The sequence below is a fragment of the Tauraco erythrolophus genome, unplaced genomic scaffold (genome assembly GCF_009769465.1).
Source record: "Tauraco erythrolophus isolate bTauEry1 unplaced genomic scaffold, bTauEry1.pri scaffold_47_arrow_ctg1, whole genome shotgun sequence".
In the NCBI taxonomy this organism is placed as follows: Eukaryota; Metazoa; Chordata; class Aves; order Musophagiformes; family Musophagidae; genus Tauraco; species Tauraco erythrolophus.
Genome location: NW_028238616.1, coordinates 49,591 through 66,126, shown reverse-complemented (window position 1 = coordinate 66,126; position 16,536 = coordinate 49,591). Strand labels below are relative to the sequence as shown.

General features: G+C 59.6%; 1 protein-coding gene across 2 annotated transcripts; it reads right to left on the bottom strand.

Annotated features, from left to right (window-relative positions):
- Positions 1 to 949: 949 nt before the first annotated feature.
- On the bottom strand, positions 950 to 4,131 carry LOC104372145 (class I histocompatibility antigen, F10 alpha chain). 2 transcript variants are annotated; one of them, XM_086630701.1, is made up of 7 exons: positions 4,060 to 4,131; positions 3,186 to 3,449; positions 2,240 to 2,515; positions 1,890 to 2,162; positions 1,707 to 1,808; positions 1,515 to 1,556; positions 950 to 1,220 (listed from the first exon to the last, which is right to left on the bottom strand). In XM_086630701.1, exons 1-7 carry the CDS (start codon positions 4,121 to 4,123, stop codon positions 1,189 to 1,191), a joined length of 1,053 nt encoding a protein of 350 aa, XP_086486827.1. In that variant the 5' UTR covers positions 4,124 to 4,131; the 3' UTR covers positions 950 to 1,188. The 2 variants fall into 2 exon arrangements, with proteins under 2 accessions (XP_086486827.1, XP_086486825.1); XM_086630699.1 differs by having other exon boundaries at positions 1,707 to 2,162.
- Positions 4,132 to 16,536: the final 12,405 nt, after the last annotated feature.

Sequence of the window (16,536 nt, the reverse complement as noted above, 5' to 3'; positions counted from 1 at the left end):
TCACTGAGCTGTGAGCAGCTCATGACAGCGTTCCCAGTCCAGCTCTGCCGGAACTGCCCCAGTTTCAGTCTCCTGCTCTTCCTCCCTGCACTGATGTTCTCCAGGTCACAGCTCTGGGATGCCCATGGGATGGACCTTCACACCCAGGGGCTCCATGTGGGCACCAAGGTGCTGCTGCCGTAACGCAGCAACCCAGAGGGGTTTATGCCCCCCCGGCAACTGGGATCCTCCCGTCACCCCACAAATCCAGATGTGTCCTGTCCCCTCGTGCCCCGATGCCATCAGGGCTCCCTGTGCCCCAGGGCCTTACCCTGCCCTGGCTCTGATGTGCCATCACATCCGTCTGTCCCTTTCCTCTGCCCGCCCGGGGGCAGGACGCCCACTGCTGACCAGAGCACTCGTTACCCGGCTCCTGGCATTGCCAACCCGCAGCCTTTTCCCCGGAGAGAAGCCCGCGTCTCTCGTGCCCAGGCTACGCTGCCAGGACCAGTCCCAGGCACCATCCTGCCGCGGTCCGGCACCGTCTTTCCATGGTGCTGGGCGAGAGGTTCGACCTCATGTGGACAAACGTCCACCGGACGAGGAGGAGACGTGACCCCAGCCCATCTCCTGCCCCTGGGTGTGTGAAACCGCAGAGCAGGAGACCTTCTCCGTGCCCATCTGCGTGGCCTCTGGGCTCACCACCGTCCCCACAGGGACACGGATTCCCAGCCAGTTCCTGAGGACAAGCCGACCAGTGCCCCTCAACCCCCTCTGCCCCTTTTTATCCTCGAGCACGACATGACACGGGCCGGAATGTCTCTCCTTAGTTTGGGTCACAAATCCTGAATGGCGCTTGGCACTCGGCCGCTGTGGAGAAAACCAACTGGATCCCAGTACAAACCAGCCCAGCCCTCGACCTGAGGCTGCAAGAGCAGCCCAGACACTGGGAGAGAGGGCACAGCCGCCGGAGGGGGGGAAAAGTGTTTATTGTGCGCGTCGGGAAGATCACACATGGAGAAGGAACCAGTTACAGCCAAAGCATGGAACCAGCGGTGACAACTGGAGCGCCCAGTTCTAAAAGCAGCGGAAAACAGGAAGGTTCATCAGCCGAAGAGCCGCCGCCGGGTCAGGGCAGCGCAGGGTGGCAGCTCTCTGCGCAGGCAGATCCCACCCTCCGCCGGCACCTCTCTGCGCCCCAGGCCGAACCTACGGCTGCGCTGCCGGAGCCCCGTCCGTGCCTGCGAGAGAGAAACAGCCGTGAGCTGCCGGCCCCGGGCTCGCTGCGGGCACGGTGCGCGTGCCAGGAGCCGGCCCGGGAGCCACGGCCACGCTGCAGCCACTGGCACAGGAGGGTGGCACCGCGAGCACCGCAGGGCAGACACGGCCTCTTCCAGGCATCCCCCCACCGGGACTTAAGGAGGGGCGTCAGGGAGGGTGGGGGGTCAGGAGATGCCGGCAGCAGCCAGAAACCAGTGCCACCAGACCGTGCCGGCACTGGGCAGCGGCTGGAGCCGACCTGCCCCGGTACTCACGTGGCGCAGCGTTGTAGCCCTTCATCATCATCATCTTCTTCCCTGCGGAGAGAAAGAGGCATCGGCATCCCCCGCGCCTCACCGCCAGGCTCGGGGCTGCCCAGGGCACAGCAGCTCATGCCCGCAGCCCCTCCCGGCCCCCGGCCCTGCCTTCCTCCCACACCCTCTGCCTCGCCGGCCCCGCGGCTTTACCCGACCGGCGCTTCCACAAGAGGAACCCGGCGACGATGGCGACGGCAGCCAGGATGGCCGCAGCCAGCGCCAGCACGACGGCGAGCGGGATGGACTCGGGCTCTGGGGAGAGCAGCAGCGTGAGGAGGGGAAGGGGCACCGCCCCCGCCCCCCGCCCCACGTGCCCAGGGCCACCGGGCTCACCCCACGCGTAGAGGCCGGGCTCGGGCAGGCTGGCGTGCTCCACGCGGCACCGGTACTTGCTCCTCTCCTCCGGACGGGCCTCGATGGAGGCCCAGGTGTAGAAGGTGCCGTCGCTGTTGGGCGCCACGCTGCCCCGCTCGGTCTCCTGGTCCCTGACCTCGCCGTCCTTCAGCCAGCTGACGGCGATGCGCCGCGGGTAGAAGCCGTAAGCGCGGCAGGACAAGGTCAGGATCCCGTCGGCCTCCTTCCCCGACACTCGCACCGTGGGGGGCTCTGGGGAGGGGGTGGCAGTCAGGGCCGGCACACGCAGCCGCGCCGCCCGGTGCCCGGGATCCCTGTCTCGCCCTCACCTTTCCTCTCCAGCACGGCCCGTCCGTAGACCACGTATTTCCTCAGCCAGTCGATGCAGGTGTTCTCCAGGTAGTGCTTGCACTGCTCAGCGACAGCCCCGTCCTTCTCCCACTTCATCTTGGTGACCTGTGCCGCTTTGTCCGCCGCGGTGAACGTCATCGTGTCCATGTCGAAGGCGATGAAGTCCTTCCCGTCGTAGGCGTACTGATAAAAGCCCCTGGTGCTGTTGTCCCCCAGGAGATCACAGCCGTACATGCGCTGCAGCGTTTGAGCCCCTAAAACACCAGCAGGGAAATGGGGCTGGGGGGCTGCTGCTGCTGTGAGCCTTCAGGGGGGTGCGGACCCCCCGGCAGCACCCTCAGCCCAGCCCTGCGTGCAGGCGGTGACCAGGCACTGCCACATCTGCGGGCCCCCCATCCTGCCCGGGGCCCAGGGCACTCAGGGAGTCATGGAAAGCCGTGATGCAGACCCCTGCACCCAGGGCATGGCTGGGCTGACACCCAGCCCCACAGCACCCTGGCACAGGGAGGGGCTGGGAGGTGTCCTGAATGCCGGGGGGGGTGGGGGGTCAAGGAGATGGGGTGGGGTGGGGGGAGCCCCTCTGGCCATGGGGGTGGTGAGGTGCTGGGCAGGGCGGCCAGTCCTGGGATGGGGGTCCTGGGCACGGTGAGGGTGGGGATGTGCTAGGCTGGGGTGGCCAGAAGCCCCCCTGGCTCTGGGACAGGGGATCCCCAGCACTGTGGGGCTGGGACAGGGTGACTGGGACCCCCTCGGGCTGGGGCACAGGGGGCTGGGATCCCTCTGACAGTGACACCGGGCAGGGAAGGGCCGGCACGAGCCGGACAGTAGCGTGGGGCAGGGCAGGATCTTGGAGGGGGGGGGCACTCTCCCATCCCACGGAGTCCCATCCCAGCCCCACGGAGCCCCAGCCCAGCCCCCACTCACTGCCACTCTCGTTGTAGCGGGACCGCAGGGTGAGCAGGTCCCCACGGTTAATCTGCTGGGTGCTCCTGAATATCTCAGTCTGTCTGTCCCAGTACGGCTGATCCAGGCTGGCCGCCATCCAGTCCGCTCTGGGCACCGCCCTCCCCGTCTCGCTGTCGTAGCGCACGATGAGGTTCCCGTCCACGTACCCCACTGACGTGAACTCGGGCACCCCCGGGCTGGGGTTCGACACCCCAACGTAGAAGTATCTCAGGGAGTGGGGCTCTGCGGGGGGACACGGGGGTGGTGAGAGATGGGGGCAGTAGGGTTGGGGGGCGAGGCAGGGCTGAGGGTGCCCGGGTGCAGGGATGGACAGCGAGGGTGGGGGGGGTCTCAGGGGAGCAGATCGGGGGGTGGGGGCAGTTTCAGGGGGGCTGTGAGTGGTGGAGGGATATGGGGGAGCACGGCGTGTCTGGGGGAGGGGTCCTGGTTCCCGGGAAACGGAGCCCAGGGGGTCCCGGTGCCAAGGAAAGAGGGGTCCAGGGGAACCAGGATGACCGGAAAAGGGGGGTCAGGAGGGTCCTGGTGTCAAGGAAAGTGGAGCCGGAGGAGGGTCTCAGGGACCGAGAAGGGGGTCCAGGACTGGAGTGGGTCCCGGTTCCCAGGAAAGGGGCGTCCAGCAGGGTCCTGGGAAAGGGGACTGGGGGGAGGGCACGGAGGTGGGGTGCTGGTACCCGGAAAGCAGGACCAGGGTGGTCAGAAAGTGGGAGTTCAGGGGGGTCCCGGTGCCCCGGGACGGAGAAGCGTCAAGGGGGGGCGGTCCCGGTGCCCACAAAGGGCCGTTCAGGGGGTCCCAGTGCCCGGGCGGCTCCCGGCTCCCGCCGCCGCCACTCACCGCTCGCCGCCCCGCCGAGCGCCCCCAGCACCAGCCCCAGCACCGGCACCAGCTCCGGCCCCATCGCGCCGCTCCGCCGCGCTCCGGCCCCGAAACCACCGACCCGCGCCCGGTCCGGGTGTAGCCCCGCCCCCTGCCCGCCATTGGCTGCGCCGCTGCGCTCCCGCCAATGGCCGCTCGGGGCGCGTCGGACGTCACCGGGCGCCGGGCAGATCGCAGCGCCGCAGGTCGGCAGGAGCGAAAGCGAAAGCGCCGGCGGCAGCGCGGGGGGCGGGGCGGGGCGGGGCCGCCATCCCCGACGACCCCGGCCCGGAGCGGCGGGGGGGCTGCGCGGGCGCCTCGAGGAGGGGCCTGAGGCGGGGACGATGGGCGTGATTTCCCGGAAAAGACCGATCTTTTGGGGAAGGCGATGAACACGGAGAGGCGGTTTGGGATGACGTAACGCTTTTGCTGCGTACGCACAGGAGAGCTGCCGCGGCGGGTGCGCGTTTGTGGGGGGGCGACCCCCGTGCGTCTGCGCGCCATGAGCGTACCCACTGGGCAGCTTTCCCAGTTGGGGAGTCTGGTTCCGCACGTCACGGCTGTGCCCGTGTGCCCCGGGCCGGGGGCACCCCCGGGCCCGGCGTCGAGCTGGGCTGTTCAGCCTGGAGAGGAGAAGGCTCCGGGGAGCCCTTCCAGCGCCTCCCAGTGCCCGACGGGGCTACAGGAAAGCTGGAGAGGGGCTTTGGGCACGGGCGTGGGGTGACGGGACACGGGGCGATGGCTTTGAACTGGGAGAGGGGAGATTTCCGTGGGATCCGAGGGAGAAATTCTTCCCTCTGAGGGTGCTGAGGCACTGGCACAGGGTGCCCAGAGAAGCTGTGGCTGCCCCATCCCTGGCAGTGTGCCAGGCCAGGCTGGATGGGGCTTTGGGCAACCTGGTGTAGTGGGGGGTGTCCCTGCCCATGGCAGGGGGGTTGGAACTGGATGGTCTGTGAGGTCCCTTCCAACCCAAGCTGTTCCGTGATTCCATGAAAAGGAGAGAGAAGAGGAACGATCTCGCCACCCCTGGATCCAGCAACGGTCTCTGCTGGCAGTCGGGGGGGCTCCGGTGCCAGCCACGCACCGGCAGCCTTGCCCATTCTCCCGTACGTCCTTCCGGAGCCCGTCGCTCCTCCTCAGGGCAGCAGTGCTGTTGTGTGCACGGTCGTCATCCTCACCAGTGCACGACAGGTCTGGAAATGGGTCTGGGGGATGCAGGGGGGATCTGGTGCTCACTGGGGCCAGCACCCCCTGCCCGTTCCCAGGCGAAGCTCCCTGTGGGACGCAGCGCCGGTGGCGGCTCTTGCCCAGTGCCGGACAAGCGTTCCGCCCACCCTCGGTGCTGCAGAGGACGGACGAAGTTCCATCCTTGGCCGCGCCGACGCCCTCCGTGATGGCGGCAGAACCCGGCTGGGCATCCGCCCTCGGCCCCGAGCCGAGATCCGGGAGATCAGGCCGGAGGCGGCACCGCCCCGGCCGCGCCAGGCTCGCCCGCCGGTATCTGCCACGTCCACGTGTCCCCGGGCCCACGGGCAGTTTGTTTGCGGCATCCCCCGCAGGGCCGTATGGCGCCAGGCAGGTACGGTGCCGCCCGTGAGTTCCCGCCCGGATTCTGCAGACGGGTGTTTGGGACAGTCGCTCGCTCCGACCTGGGGCTCTACGCCGCCCCGCGACGCCTCGGTGATGTCTGCGGGAAGGTCATCCCTGGGGTGGGATTCGGACGTAGCACCGAGGGAGGAACCGGGCACAGGAAGGAATGGCACGGCTCGTCTGGGACGGGCAGCACCGTTAACAACGCGAGATGGACACAACGATGGAAGCACCAGTCCCCACCTGAGTCCGGCGTGGTGCTTCAGGGAGAGGCAGGAGTGGAATTTACCGTCGGAACGGCCCCGGCTGGGGCAAGAGGGGCCGGGCGTTGGCAGTGACGAGTGGCAGAAGCTGCTGAAGGAGAAGGTGGATGGGGTCAGTTGGCAGAGGTGGAAGCATCCAACTGGCCCTAGAGGTCGCCGAGCGGGAAAAGGGGCCAGTGCTGTATCTCCACACTGACTCACGGAGGGTGGGCAATGCCCTGCGGGGGTGGCTACGGCAGTGGGAGCGGGGCAACTGGCAGCGCAGAGGCAAACCCATCTGGGCTGCCCCGTTGTGCCACGACACTGGTGCCCGGGTAGGAAAGCTGGTTGTGACGGTACGTCACGTGGATGCTCATGTAGCCAGAGTTGGGCTGCTGAAGAACACGGAGCAGGCTGGCTGGGCTCCTGAAACGTTATTTTGCTTCAATAATTCAGCTCGTTTGAGGGACCACGACGGGGCAAACAGCGTTTGTTGCTGGCCTGTTTCTAATTACGTGTGGTCCAATTTCAAAGCTTTTTGGGTCGGTTATGATGGGTGCTTTGGTGCCAGGTGTTGTAATATTTATTTTTAATTCTCCCCAATGGTTTGAGTGGGTCTTGTTACATGTGACCCTGTAAGGATTTTGTACAGGGTCAGATTTAACCAACGATCTCAGTTTTGGTCCTCACATAATGTGATAATCACCCACGGCAGGGGGGTTGGAACTGGATGACCTTTGAGGTCCCTTCCAACCCAAACCATTCCATGATTCTATGATTCTATGATGAGACCTTGGGGTCCAATTCCATAACCATTTACAGGTTTAACGAAGGATTCACTCATCGATCTACATCGTACAGTAACGTCATCGCCATGTTCCACAGTGAAAAAGGGCACAACTCCATTTGCATTGTTCAAGGTGATCGGTGTATCCGTGCAGAAAGCTTTCATTTTTGGACACCCGTTGTCACTCCATCTCTTGTTCCACTGATGGAGGCGTTAGGCAGTCACGGATCTCATCCTGATTCAGGAGTTTTTGCAAATTTCTTCACCGGGCCATTGATTCTCTCAACAATGCCGTTGGCTTGGGGATGGTACGGGGTACAAATACCCACCAAATTCCCTCTTCCTTGGCCCAGTCTTGGACCACAGTAGCTGTGACATGTGTCCCGTTATCGCTTTGGATTTCTTCGGGAAGAGGGAGGGTGCTGTTTGCTTTAGCCTGTGAGCTGTATTTTCTCCAGTAGCAGCTGCAACCTCTGTGGCCATGGTGATTCCTGAAACAACTTCCACTCCCACCAGGATGTATTTTTTACCCCCTGAGGGTTGCAGTGGACCTACATGACCAACCTGCCAAGTGTGCCACCGTGTTTTTCGGTCACCACCATGCCAAGGAGGTGCTTTGCCTGGATGGCCTTTGCCGAGAGCGGCACTGTGAGCGTGCAGTTACCCCTCGCTCACATCGTTCTGTCGGTATGGGCCACCCTCGGGCTGTGCCTTCTCGGAATGGATCGGCTCGTCCCGTGTGACCTCGCTGCAGTGCAGCCACTCCAGTCACCGTTCCCATTCACCACCATCACCCACAACATCAATTTTGTGCAGCCGGGTGAGGCTGTCGGCTTGTTGATGGAACTGGGCAGCAGCAGAGGCTGACGGATCGTGCCCTTGCACCCACCAACACGCAGGACTCTTTGTTCTCCTATTTCCAGAATCGCTTCCAGCTTTCGGTTTGCCAGACTGGAGCCCCATTTACTTGCCAGTCCCTTGTTGCCCAGTGGCCGATCCATTCGGTGGCTCCTTGGAAAACTGCAGATGGGTCGGTGTAGATGTAGCCAGCACCCTCCCGTGCAGCTAACAGGGCTGCTCCAAGTTCCCCTGCCTGTGCACTTCCCTTTCCTGTCTCACTTCCCTTTTTCCCAGGGCACTTCCAGCACTCCTGCTCCATCCTGCCAGTCGCTGTTCTGTCGGTGGGATGACGGCTCTGCAAACCCCGCTCCCGTTGCATCACTGTCCTCCTTTAGAGGAGGTGCCTCCTGGGTCGGGGACGGTTTGCTAGGCAGGGTTTGGAACAGGGAATTACTGTCAGGCTCTTCTTGTAACTTGGATGCTTTAATGTTGCCTTCTTTAATTGGAGGATCTCGTTAATTCCCTCCAGACAGGCACACCGTATGCCAGCAGCGGGTTCCTGGGTAATGCCAGCAGGTGGTGCCGTGCCTTCATGGACCATGTCTAAGAGACGGAAAGGTCCCCAAATGATCACACTTTGTTCTTTAGCTGCTCTTCCCACCTCACTGCTCGCCCCAGGGACAACCGGCCTTTCTCGAGAGCTGAGTGTCTGGTTCCAGTATCGTTAAAGGACTGGGAGCTGAACTCCAGTGGTCTGTCTGGCCCGTCTGGTCCCTTTTGCCACAGATTACAGTGGGAACCGTGTTCCCTGAACCCCCGCTCTACATGAACAGGGTCCATCGGGTGGACGGGACCGAGCTGTTGGAATAATCTCAGTTCCTTTATCAGGATCTCTAACGCATCTCCATGCTGGTTGGCCCAGTCCCACGATTTGCCTTTTTTGAGCAAGTCCTACAGGGGACGAGCAACCATGGAAAACCCAGGGATGTGTTTACGCCAGTAACTTAAGGCTCCCAGGAGTTTCTTTCTGTTGGAAGGATCTTGTCCATGCTCTATTTTTTCCAGAGTGTCCGGAGGGACAGAAGCAGCTCCTTTAATCCACCAGACTCCTAGAAATTTAACTTCTTGGGCTGGTCCCTGGCATTTAGACGGGGGGTTCCAAACCCAAGGCTGTCAGTTTTTCTTGGATGATGCCCATGGTCTGTTCAACCGCTTCTGCGCCCTCACCGCCCATCAGCACATCATCAATATATTGATCTACTGTGATATCTGGCGGAGTAGGGATTTTTGCCAAAACTTTTGCTAAAGTATTATGAGCGATGGTGGGAGAATGTTTTCAGGTGTTGTTTTGTGTTTGTGACTCCATGTCAATTCCATGTCCTCCCATACAACAAATCAAAGCCCGACGTGTCGGTACTGGCAGCACTGACGGGCGCTCCAGCACGGGTCAGTTTTTCCTCCCCTGGAAGCCACAGGGTCATTTTTGCTGTTGGCCATTCTTGTACAACGCCTCCAATTCCTACAACTTTCATGTTGCGGCGACTGGGATTTGTGCCTAAATCCTCAGTTTCCTCAGTCATTGCAGATACCGGAGCACCTGTACCAACAAGGAAATCTGCATAAACTTTCCTTGGTCCAGTTGGGATGGATACGATGGGTTCAGAAGGTTTGTTGAAGAGCCACTGCGCAACCAGTATCCGCTGGGCAGGGTGGCTCACTGTCCTCCCCGGGACACGCGTTTTTTTGGCTGGGATTCCGACAGATCCACCAGGTCCTGTTTCGGAGCAGAAGGCACATGTGCGCTCTGGGGTGAAGGTTTTTCATGGAGTTGTTTTTCATTATTGTCGCTGTTTTTTGCCGTGGTTAAAGATGGAATTAACCTGCAGAGATCGTTAACGGTAGCGCTGTGTAGCCAGTACCGAGCTACTCCCAACTCTCAAGCTCAACGCCACAAATGAGCTCGGTCCGAATTATTTTGGATTTTTTTCTCAAATTTAGGTTGTGGAGCATTAAGTTGGCAGGCTCGCCGGGTACGGTCTGCCGTTTTTTCCAGGGGTGTCTGGACCCAGCCCGTTCGGTGCCCGTAATTAACTGTGTCTCGTACAAATTCGCTCCATGTGGTTCCAGGAGTCTCCCGATGCCTGCGCCGGATGTTTGGATTTCTCTGAACAGCAGTTTGCAAACAATCCTGTATATTTGCCACAAACATTTTCGGAATATCAGGGAGACCACGAATCGGGGGTGTGGGTCGTGCTGGATCGATTGGAGCCGACATCAGGGATCTTACGGTCGGATCTCTCACGCATCGCTGTACACATGCCGCATCGGAGAAACCCTGGTGGTAATTCCCAGCGGATCGCCCCTCTCCCGAGGATCCACAGCACCTGCCCAGTATGCCGCCCGCGCAGGTAAGGAATAATAATGTCCTCCAGGCGTAGTGGTTAAAAACACGCCAGGACCCCAAAACCTCCTGCCTCCTCCTCACTCAGCAAAATCCGATCCCCCCCGTAAGGGAGACTCGCCACACACACACACACTGCAGATTTAAGGTGGTCCACTTCAGTTTTAAGGCGGTTATTTCCAACTCCCAGTTTTTCTTTTGCTTCCCTCTCAAAGGCTAATGATGATTTCAATGTCTCATCAAGAATCACAGAATCACAGGATGTCAGGGATTGGAAGGGACCTCAAGGATCATCTAGTCCAACCCCCCTGCCTGAGCAGGACCACCTAGATCAGATCACATAAGAACGCATCCAGGCGAGTTTGGAACATCTCCAGAGAAGGAGACTCCACAACCCCTCTGGGCAGCCTGTTCCAGTGTGCTGGTACCCTTACTGGGAAGAAGTTCTTCCTCATGTTTAGGCGGAACCTCCTATGTTCCAGCTTAGATCCATTTCCCCTTGTCCTGTCATTGGGTGCTGGTGAGAAGAGCCTGGCTCCATCCTCATGACAGTCACCCTTTCCATATTTCTAAACATGAATGAGGTCCCCCCTCAGTCTCCTCTTCTCCAAGCTAAAGAGACGCAGCTCCCTCAGCCTTTCCTCAGAAGGGAGATGCTCCACTCCCTTCATCATCGTTGTGGCCCTGCGCTGGACTCTCTCCAGCAGTTCCTTGTCCTTCTTGAGCTGAGGGGCCCAGAACTGGACACAATATTCCAGATGCGGCCTCACCGGGGCAGAGTAGAGGGGGAGGAGAACCTCTCTCGACCTGCTCACCACACCCCTTCTAGTACACCCCAGGATGCCATTGGCCTTCTTGGCCACCAGGGCACATTGCTGGCTCATGGCCATCCTGCTGTCCACCAGCACCCCCAGGGCCCTTTCCCCTGGGCTGCTCCCCAGCAGTTCGGTTCCCAACTCGTACTGGTACCTGGGATTGTTCTTACCCAGGTGCCAGACTCTACACTTGCCCTTGTTGTATTGCATTAAACTTCTCCCCGCCCAACTCTCCAGCCTGCCCAGGTCTCTCTGAATGGCAGCACAGCCCTCAGGTGTGTCAGCCACTCCTCCCAGTTCAGTGCCATCAGCAAACTTGCTGACCGTGCATTCTGTTCCCTCATCCAAGTCATCAATGAATATGTTGAACAATACTGGTCCCAGTACCGACCCTTGAGGGACTCCACTGGATACAGGCCTCCAACTGGACTCTGTCCCATTGACCACGACTCTCTGGCTTCTGTCCTTCAGCCAGTTCACAACCCACCTCACTACCCGATCATCCAGACCACACTTCCTCAGTTTAGCTGTGAGGATGCCGTGGGAGACTGTGTCAAATGCTTTACTGAAGTCAAGATAGACCACATCCACTGCTCTACCATCATCCACCCACTGGGCGATGTCCTCATCAAAGGCCATCAGGTTTGTCAAGCACGACTTCCCCTTAGTGAAGCCATGTTGACTGCCCCTAATGACCCTCTTATCCTTGATATGCCTAGAGACAGCACCAAGGAGAAGTTGTTCCATCATCTTTCCCGGGATGGAGGTGAGGCTGACTGGTCTATAGTTACCTGGGTCTTCCTTCTTGCCCTTTTTGAAGACTGCAGTGACATTTGCTTTCCTCCAGTCCTCAGGCACCTCTCCCAGTCCCCACGATTTAGCAAAGATGATGGCGAGTGGCCTGGCAATGACATCCGCCAGCTCCCTCAGCACCCGCGGGCGCATCCCATCAGGACCCATGGACTTATGGATGGCCAGGTTGCTTAACTGGTCACTTACCAAGTCCTCATCAACCAGGGTAGACTCCTGCTCTATCCCGACTTCCTCAGGAGCCTCAGGGTTCCGAGACTCATCAGGATAGCCTCCAGCAGTATAGACTGAGGCAAAGAAGGCATTCAGTAACTCTGCCTTCTTCTCATCCTCTGTCACCAGGGCACCCTCCTCATTCACCAGTGGGCCTACATTGTCTCTAGTGTTAGTTTGATCTGCAATGTATTTGAAGAAGCCCTTTCTGTTGCCCTTGACCTTTCTTGCAAGGTTCAATTCCAAGGATGCCTTAGCTTTCCTAGTTGCCTCCCTACATCCTCTGACAGCAGACCTATATTACTCCCAAGTGGCCTGCCCCTCCTTCCATCATCTGTACACTCTTTCTCCACTTGAGTTTGCCCAACAGTTCCCCATTTAACCATGCAGGTCTCTTGGTGCCCTTTCTTGACTTCCTACCTGTTGGGATGCACCGGTCTTGAGCTCGGAAGAAGAGGTCCTTGAAGGCTAACCAACTGTCTTGGGCCCCTTTACCTTCCAGTACTCTGTCCCATGGGATTTCTCCCAGCAATTGTTTGAAAAGATCAAAGTTGGCCCTGCTGAAGTCCCGGGTTCTAGTTCTGCTAGGTATTCTCTTCCTGCCACATGAGATCCTGAACTCCACCATTTCACGGTCACTACAACCAAGGCTACCCTCGACCTTCAGCGCTTCAACCAGACCCTCCTTATTAGTGAGAACAAGATCCAGCAGCACTCCTCTCCCAGTAGGCTCATCCACCATTTGCATCAGGGAGTTACCATCAACGCACTGAAGGAACCTCCTGGGCTGTGGGTGGCTGGCTGAGGGGGCCTTCCAGCAGAGATCAGGATAGTTGAAGTCCCCCATGACAACCAGGGCCTGCATTTGCGAGACCGCTGTCAGCTGCCTGTAGAAGGCCTCATCGACCTCCTCATCCTGACCCGGTGGTCTGTGATAGACACCAATAACAGCATCACACATGCCAGATTGTCCTTTGATTTGCACCCACAAGCTCCCAACGTGCTCCTGATCCGCCCCTGGACAGAACTCAGCGCACCCCAGTTGCTCCCTCACGTAAAGAGCGACTCCACCACCTCGCCTTGCTGGCCTGTCCTTCCTGAAGCGGACACAGCCATCCACGACCACATCGCAGCCACGCGAGCTGTCCCACCAAGTCTCAGTAACTGCTGCCAGACCATAACCCCTGATGGAACACACATTTCCACCTCCTCCCGTTTGCTGCCCACGCTGCGTGCGTTGGTGCACAGGCATCTCAGAGCCAGCTGAGCCACCGATGTCACCCTGGGGGGTGGGAGGCCTTATTCCCAGTTTACTGAGCCCAGTTATATCCCCCTCCCCCGTCAATCCCAGTTTAAAGCCCTCTGGATGAGCCCCGCCAGCTCATGAGCCAGACTCCTTTCCCCCTCTGAGACGGCTGGAATCCGCCATTTGCCACCAGACCCGGCTCTGTGAGAGCCCCCCCGTGGTCCAAGAACCCAAATTTCTGTGGGTGGCACCAGCCTCTGAGCCACCTGTTACCCGGGTGTGTTCCCTGTCCCCGTCTGTGTCCTCTCCTGCCACCAAAGGGGCTGAGGAGAACACCACCTGCGCTCCCGGCCCTCCGACCAGTCGCCCCAGTGCCCTCAAGTCCCTTTGATGGCTCTTGGGCCTCTCTCTGCCACCTCATCAGCTCCGACCCGCATGACCCATATCAGAGGCCAAGAGGGCGGCCAGTCGGATTTTTCACTATGGACACCTCAGCCCCTGTGTCAACCAGGCCACAAAAACCTTCCCGTTAATGGTTACGGTTAAAAGAGGTTGTGCAGCCATGATTTTCTGTGTCCGAAACATTTTGGTTGGCCGGTGCTACCAAATGCTCCTGTCCCTCTACCCACGTTTGACAATGGAGGTGAGGTGGTGCTTCGAGGCATCCAAAGCAATTGTGCTATTCCTTTCCCACCCGGAACGGTGCATGGTGGAGAAGGGGTCCACGCCATGATTTTTGTTTCCCCTTTATGCTCAGAATCAGTTACCCCCGGGAGCACAAACGATCCTGATCTCGTGGTAGATGATGGTCCCAGCAATGGTGCACATCATCCTCGTGGCACAGGACCGCAGACACCAGCAGGAACTGAATGCACCGACGTGTCGGTGGTTACTGTTGATCCAAACATTTCGCTGCCAATGTCTCTGCCCCAGCGTTCCCAGCCCACATGCCGACACGCCGTTATTAAATCTGCCGTTGGTTTTGCCCCATTTCTGACGGGACCAGTCGCTCGCCGGCAGCCCGCATTACCATTTTCCATCCCTAACTGGGACGCCGACACATCCGCAGCAGCCGGATTTTCTGCTTGTCTCTGAGCGGCCGTTTGCAGCCGATCACGGAATGTCCATCAGGTTCCCGTGCTCCGTGCCGGCCGGCAGCAAAGGCAGCCCCCCCCGGCCCCACACCAGGGACACGTCTCAGTGCTCTCGTGGCCAGTTCAGCCCGTCGTTGGGAAGCCGCCTGCTGCGACCTGCCTGTGCCTCATCTTGGCTGAGATGTGACATTTCATCCATCCCAGAATGTTTCGCCATCGGAGCCGGATCGACTTTTCATCGATTTAAGAAATTTAACACCTGTAACGCTTTAGCTGTTCTTTCGCTGGGAATTTCCCCATCGTTCCCTTCTTGTTTTCAAAGCACGTTTTCCAAAGCACCGTGGGCACCTTCTATGATCGCCTGCCCAGTGGGAGTGCAAGGAATACCAGTAACATGCTCGACACCCCATGATGGCAAAACCGCGTGTGCCTGATGAGAGGTGTGAGCCAAAGCTCCCGCGAGCGCAAACCACGAGGATGACCCGCGCCCGCTGGTGGCACCATCACACTCTGACAGCCGCCACGCGACGGCACGGCGGAGCGGGCTGGCTCTCACGTTGAGCCCAACTGTCGCCCCGTGGCGCCGGCGTTCCAATGGCCGCAGCCGTGCGAGATTGGTGCCCAAATGAACGAGTTGGGCACCAGAGCTGCACTCGTGCGAGGCTCAGCTCGCCTGTGCCCTTCTGCTGCAGCCCTGGCAGCGCACTCCGTACCCACCGCCGCCATTGGGCAACAAAAAAGTTTTGTGGCCAACACCGACTGCAGTGGCCCCGTTGTATATGGCGGGGTGAGCCCCGATTCCTTCACGCTTCGCCTCATCTCCTTGATTAACCCGAACTGACCCCCCCCCGAGGGGATCCATCAGCCGCGGCAGAACCGGCACGGCGGGGCACGCGGCGAGTCCCCGTCCCTCCAGCCCCGCGCCGCTCCGGCACTGCTCCCCACCCATCGGCCGGTGGATCGGAGGGCACGGGGCGGCCCGCGGGAGTGCCGGTGCGCCGACGTCGCTGGAAGGGGGGAATGAGCCTGGCTCTCGCTCGGGCCCTGGCTCACAAGGATTCCATGGTGGCTTTTCCACGCCGCAGCTCCACACGGTTCCTGTGCCGGTGGGGCCGCGGGGGCTGCGGGGCCGGTGCCGCCGGGGCTGCCGGGGGAGGCGGACGCCGACGCCCCCTCGCCCCCGCTCTCTCCCACGGCGCCCTTGGGCACCTCGAACGCAGCGCGCCGGGCTGTCGGCTGTCGCGGCGCGGCGGCATCCCCGCGGGTGGCTGCGTCCCACAGCTGAACGCCGGTCGTGTCCCGAGTCCCGTCACAGCTGTGTTTGAGGAGTTCGCCTCCGGCACACGGGCCGAGGCCCAAACCAGTTGTACCCAGTCAGTGCTGCTGCCAGCGCCGTGCCGCTTCTCCAGCACCTTTGCCAACACCTTAAATACGGACTGATGTTCCGTTGAAGCCGTGCCCCCCATCGTTCCCAGTCGCTCACCTCCTCCTGTTGGAATTGTCACTTTTTCTCTTTCCGTTCCTATTTCTTTGCGTCTCCCGATATGGAAGACCCCATTGTCCCTGGCTGCTCACCTGCATCCTGCAGGTGTCACTGGTCCAGGCTCCCCAGCTCTTGTATCCCACTGGTAAATTCATTCCAGACTCCCCAGTTCTTGTATCCCACTGGTAAATTCATTCCAGACTCCCCAGCTCTTGTATCCCACTGGTAAATTCATTCCAGACTCCCCAGTTCCTGTATCCCACTGGTAAATTCATTCCAGACTCCCCAGTTCCTGTATCCCACTGGTAAATTCATTCCAGACTCCCCAGTTCTTGTATCCCACTGGTAAATTCATTCCAGACTCCCCAGCTCTTGTATCCCACTGGTAAATTCATTCCAGACTCCCCAGCTCTTGTATCCCACTGGTAAATTCATTCCAGACTCCCCAGTTCCTGTATCCCACTGGTAAATTCATTCCAGACTCCCCAGTTCCTGTATCCCACTGGTAAATTCATTCCAGACTCCCCAGTTCCTGTATCCCACTGGTAAATTCATTCCAGACTCCCCAGTTCTTGTATCCCACTGGTAAATTCATTCCAGACTCCCCAGCTCTTGTATCCCACTGGTAAATTCATTCCAGACTCCCCAGTTCCTGTATCCCACTGGTAAATTCATTCCAGACTCCCCAGCTCTTGTATCCCACTGGTAAATTCATTCCAGACTCCCCAGCTCTTGTATCCCACTGGTAAATTCATTCCAGACTCCCCAGTTCCTGTATCCCACTGGTAAATTCATTCCAGACTCCCCAGTTCCTGTATCCCACTGGTAAATTCATTCCAGACTCCCCAGTTCCTGTATCCCACTGGTAAATTCATTCCAGACTCCCCAGTTCTTGTATCCCACTGGTAAATTCATTCCAGAACTCCCAGTGTCAG

Coding starts and splice junctions, on each gene's coding strand:
- LOC104372145 (XM_086630699.1), bottom strand. CDS start 4,123: ATGGGGCCGGAGCTGGTGCCGGTGCTGGGGCTGGTGCTGGGGGCGCTC. Junction 3,450..4,059: donor GCTCGGCGGGGCGGCGAGCG/GTGAGTGGCGGC, acceptor GTCCCCCCGCAG/AGCCCCACTCCCTGAGATAC. Junction 1,221..1,514: donor GGGCTACAACGCTGCGCCAC/GTGAGTACCGGG, acceptor TCTCTCTCGCAG/GCACGGACGGGGCTCCGGCA.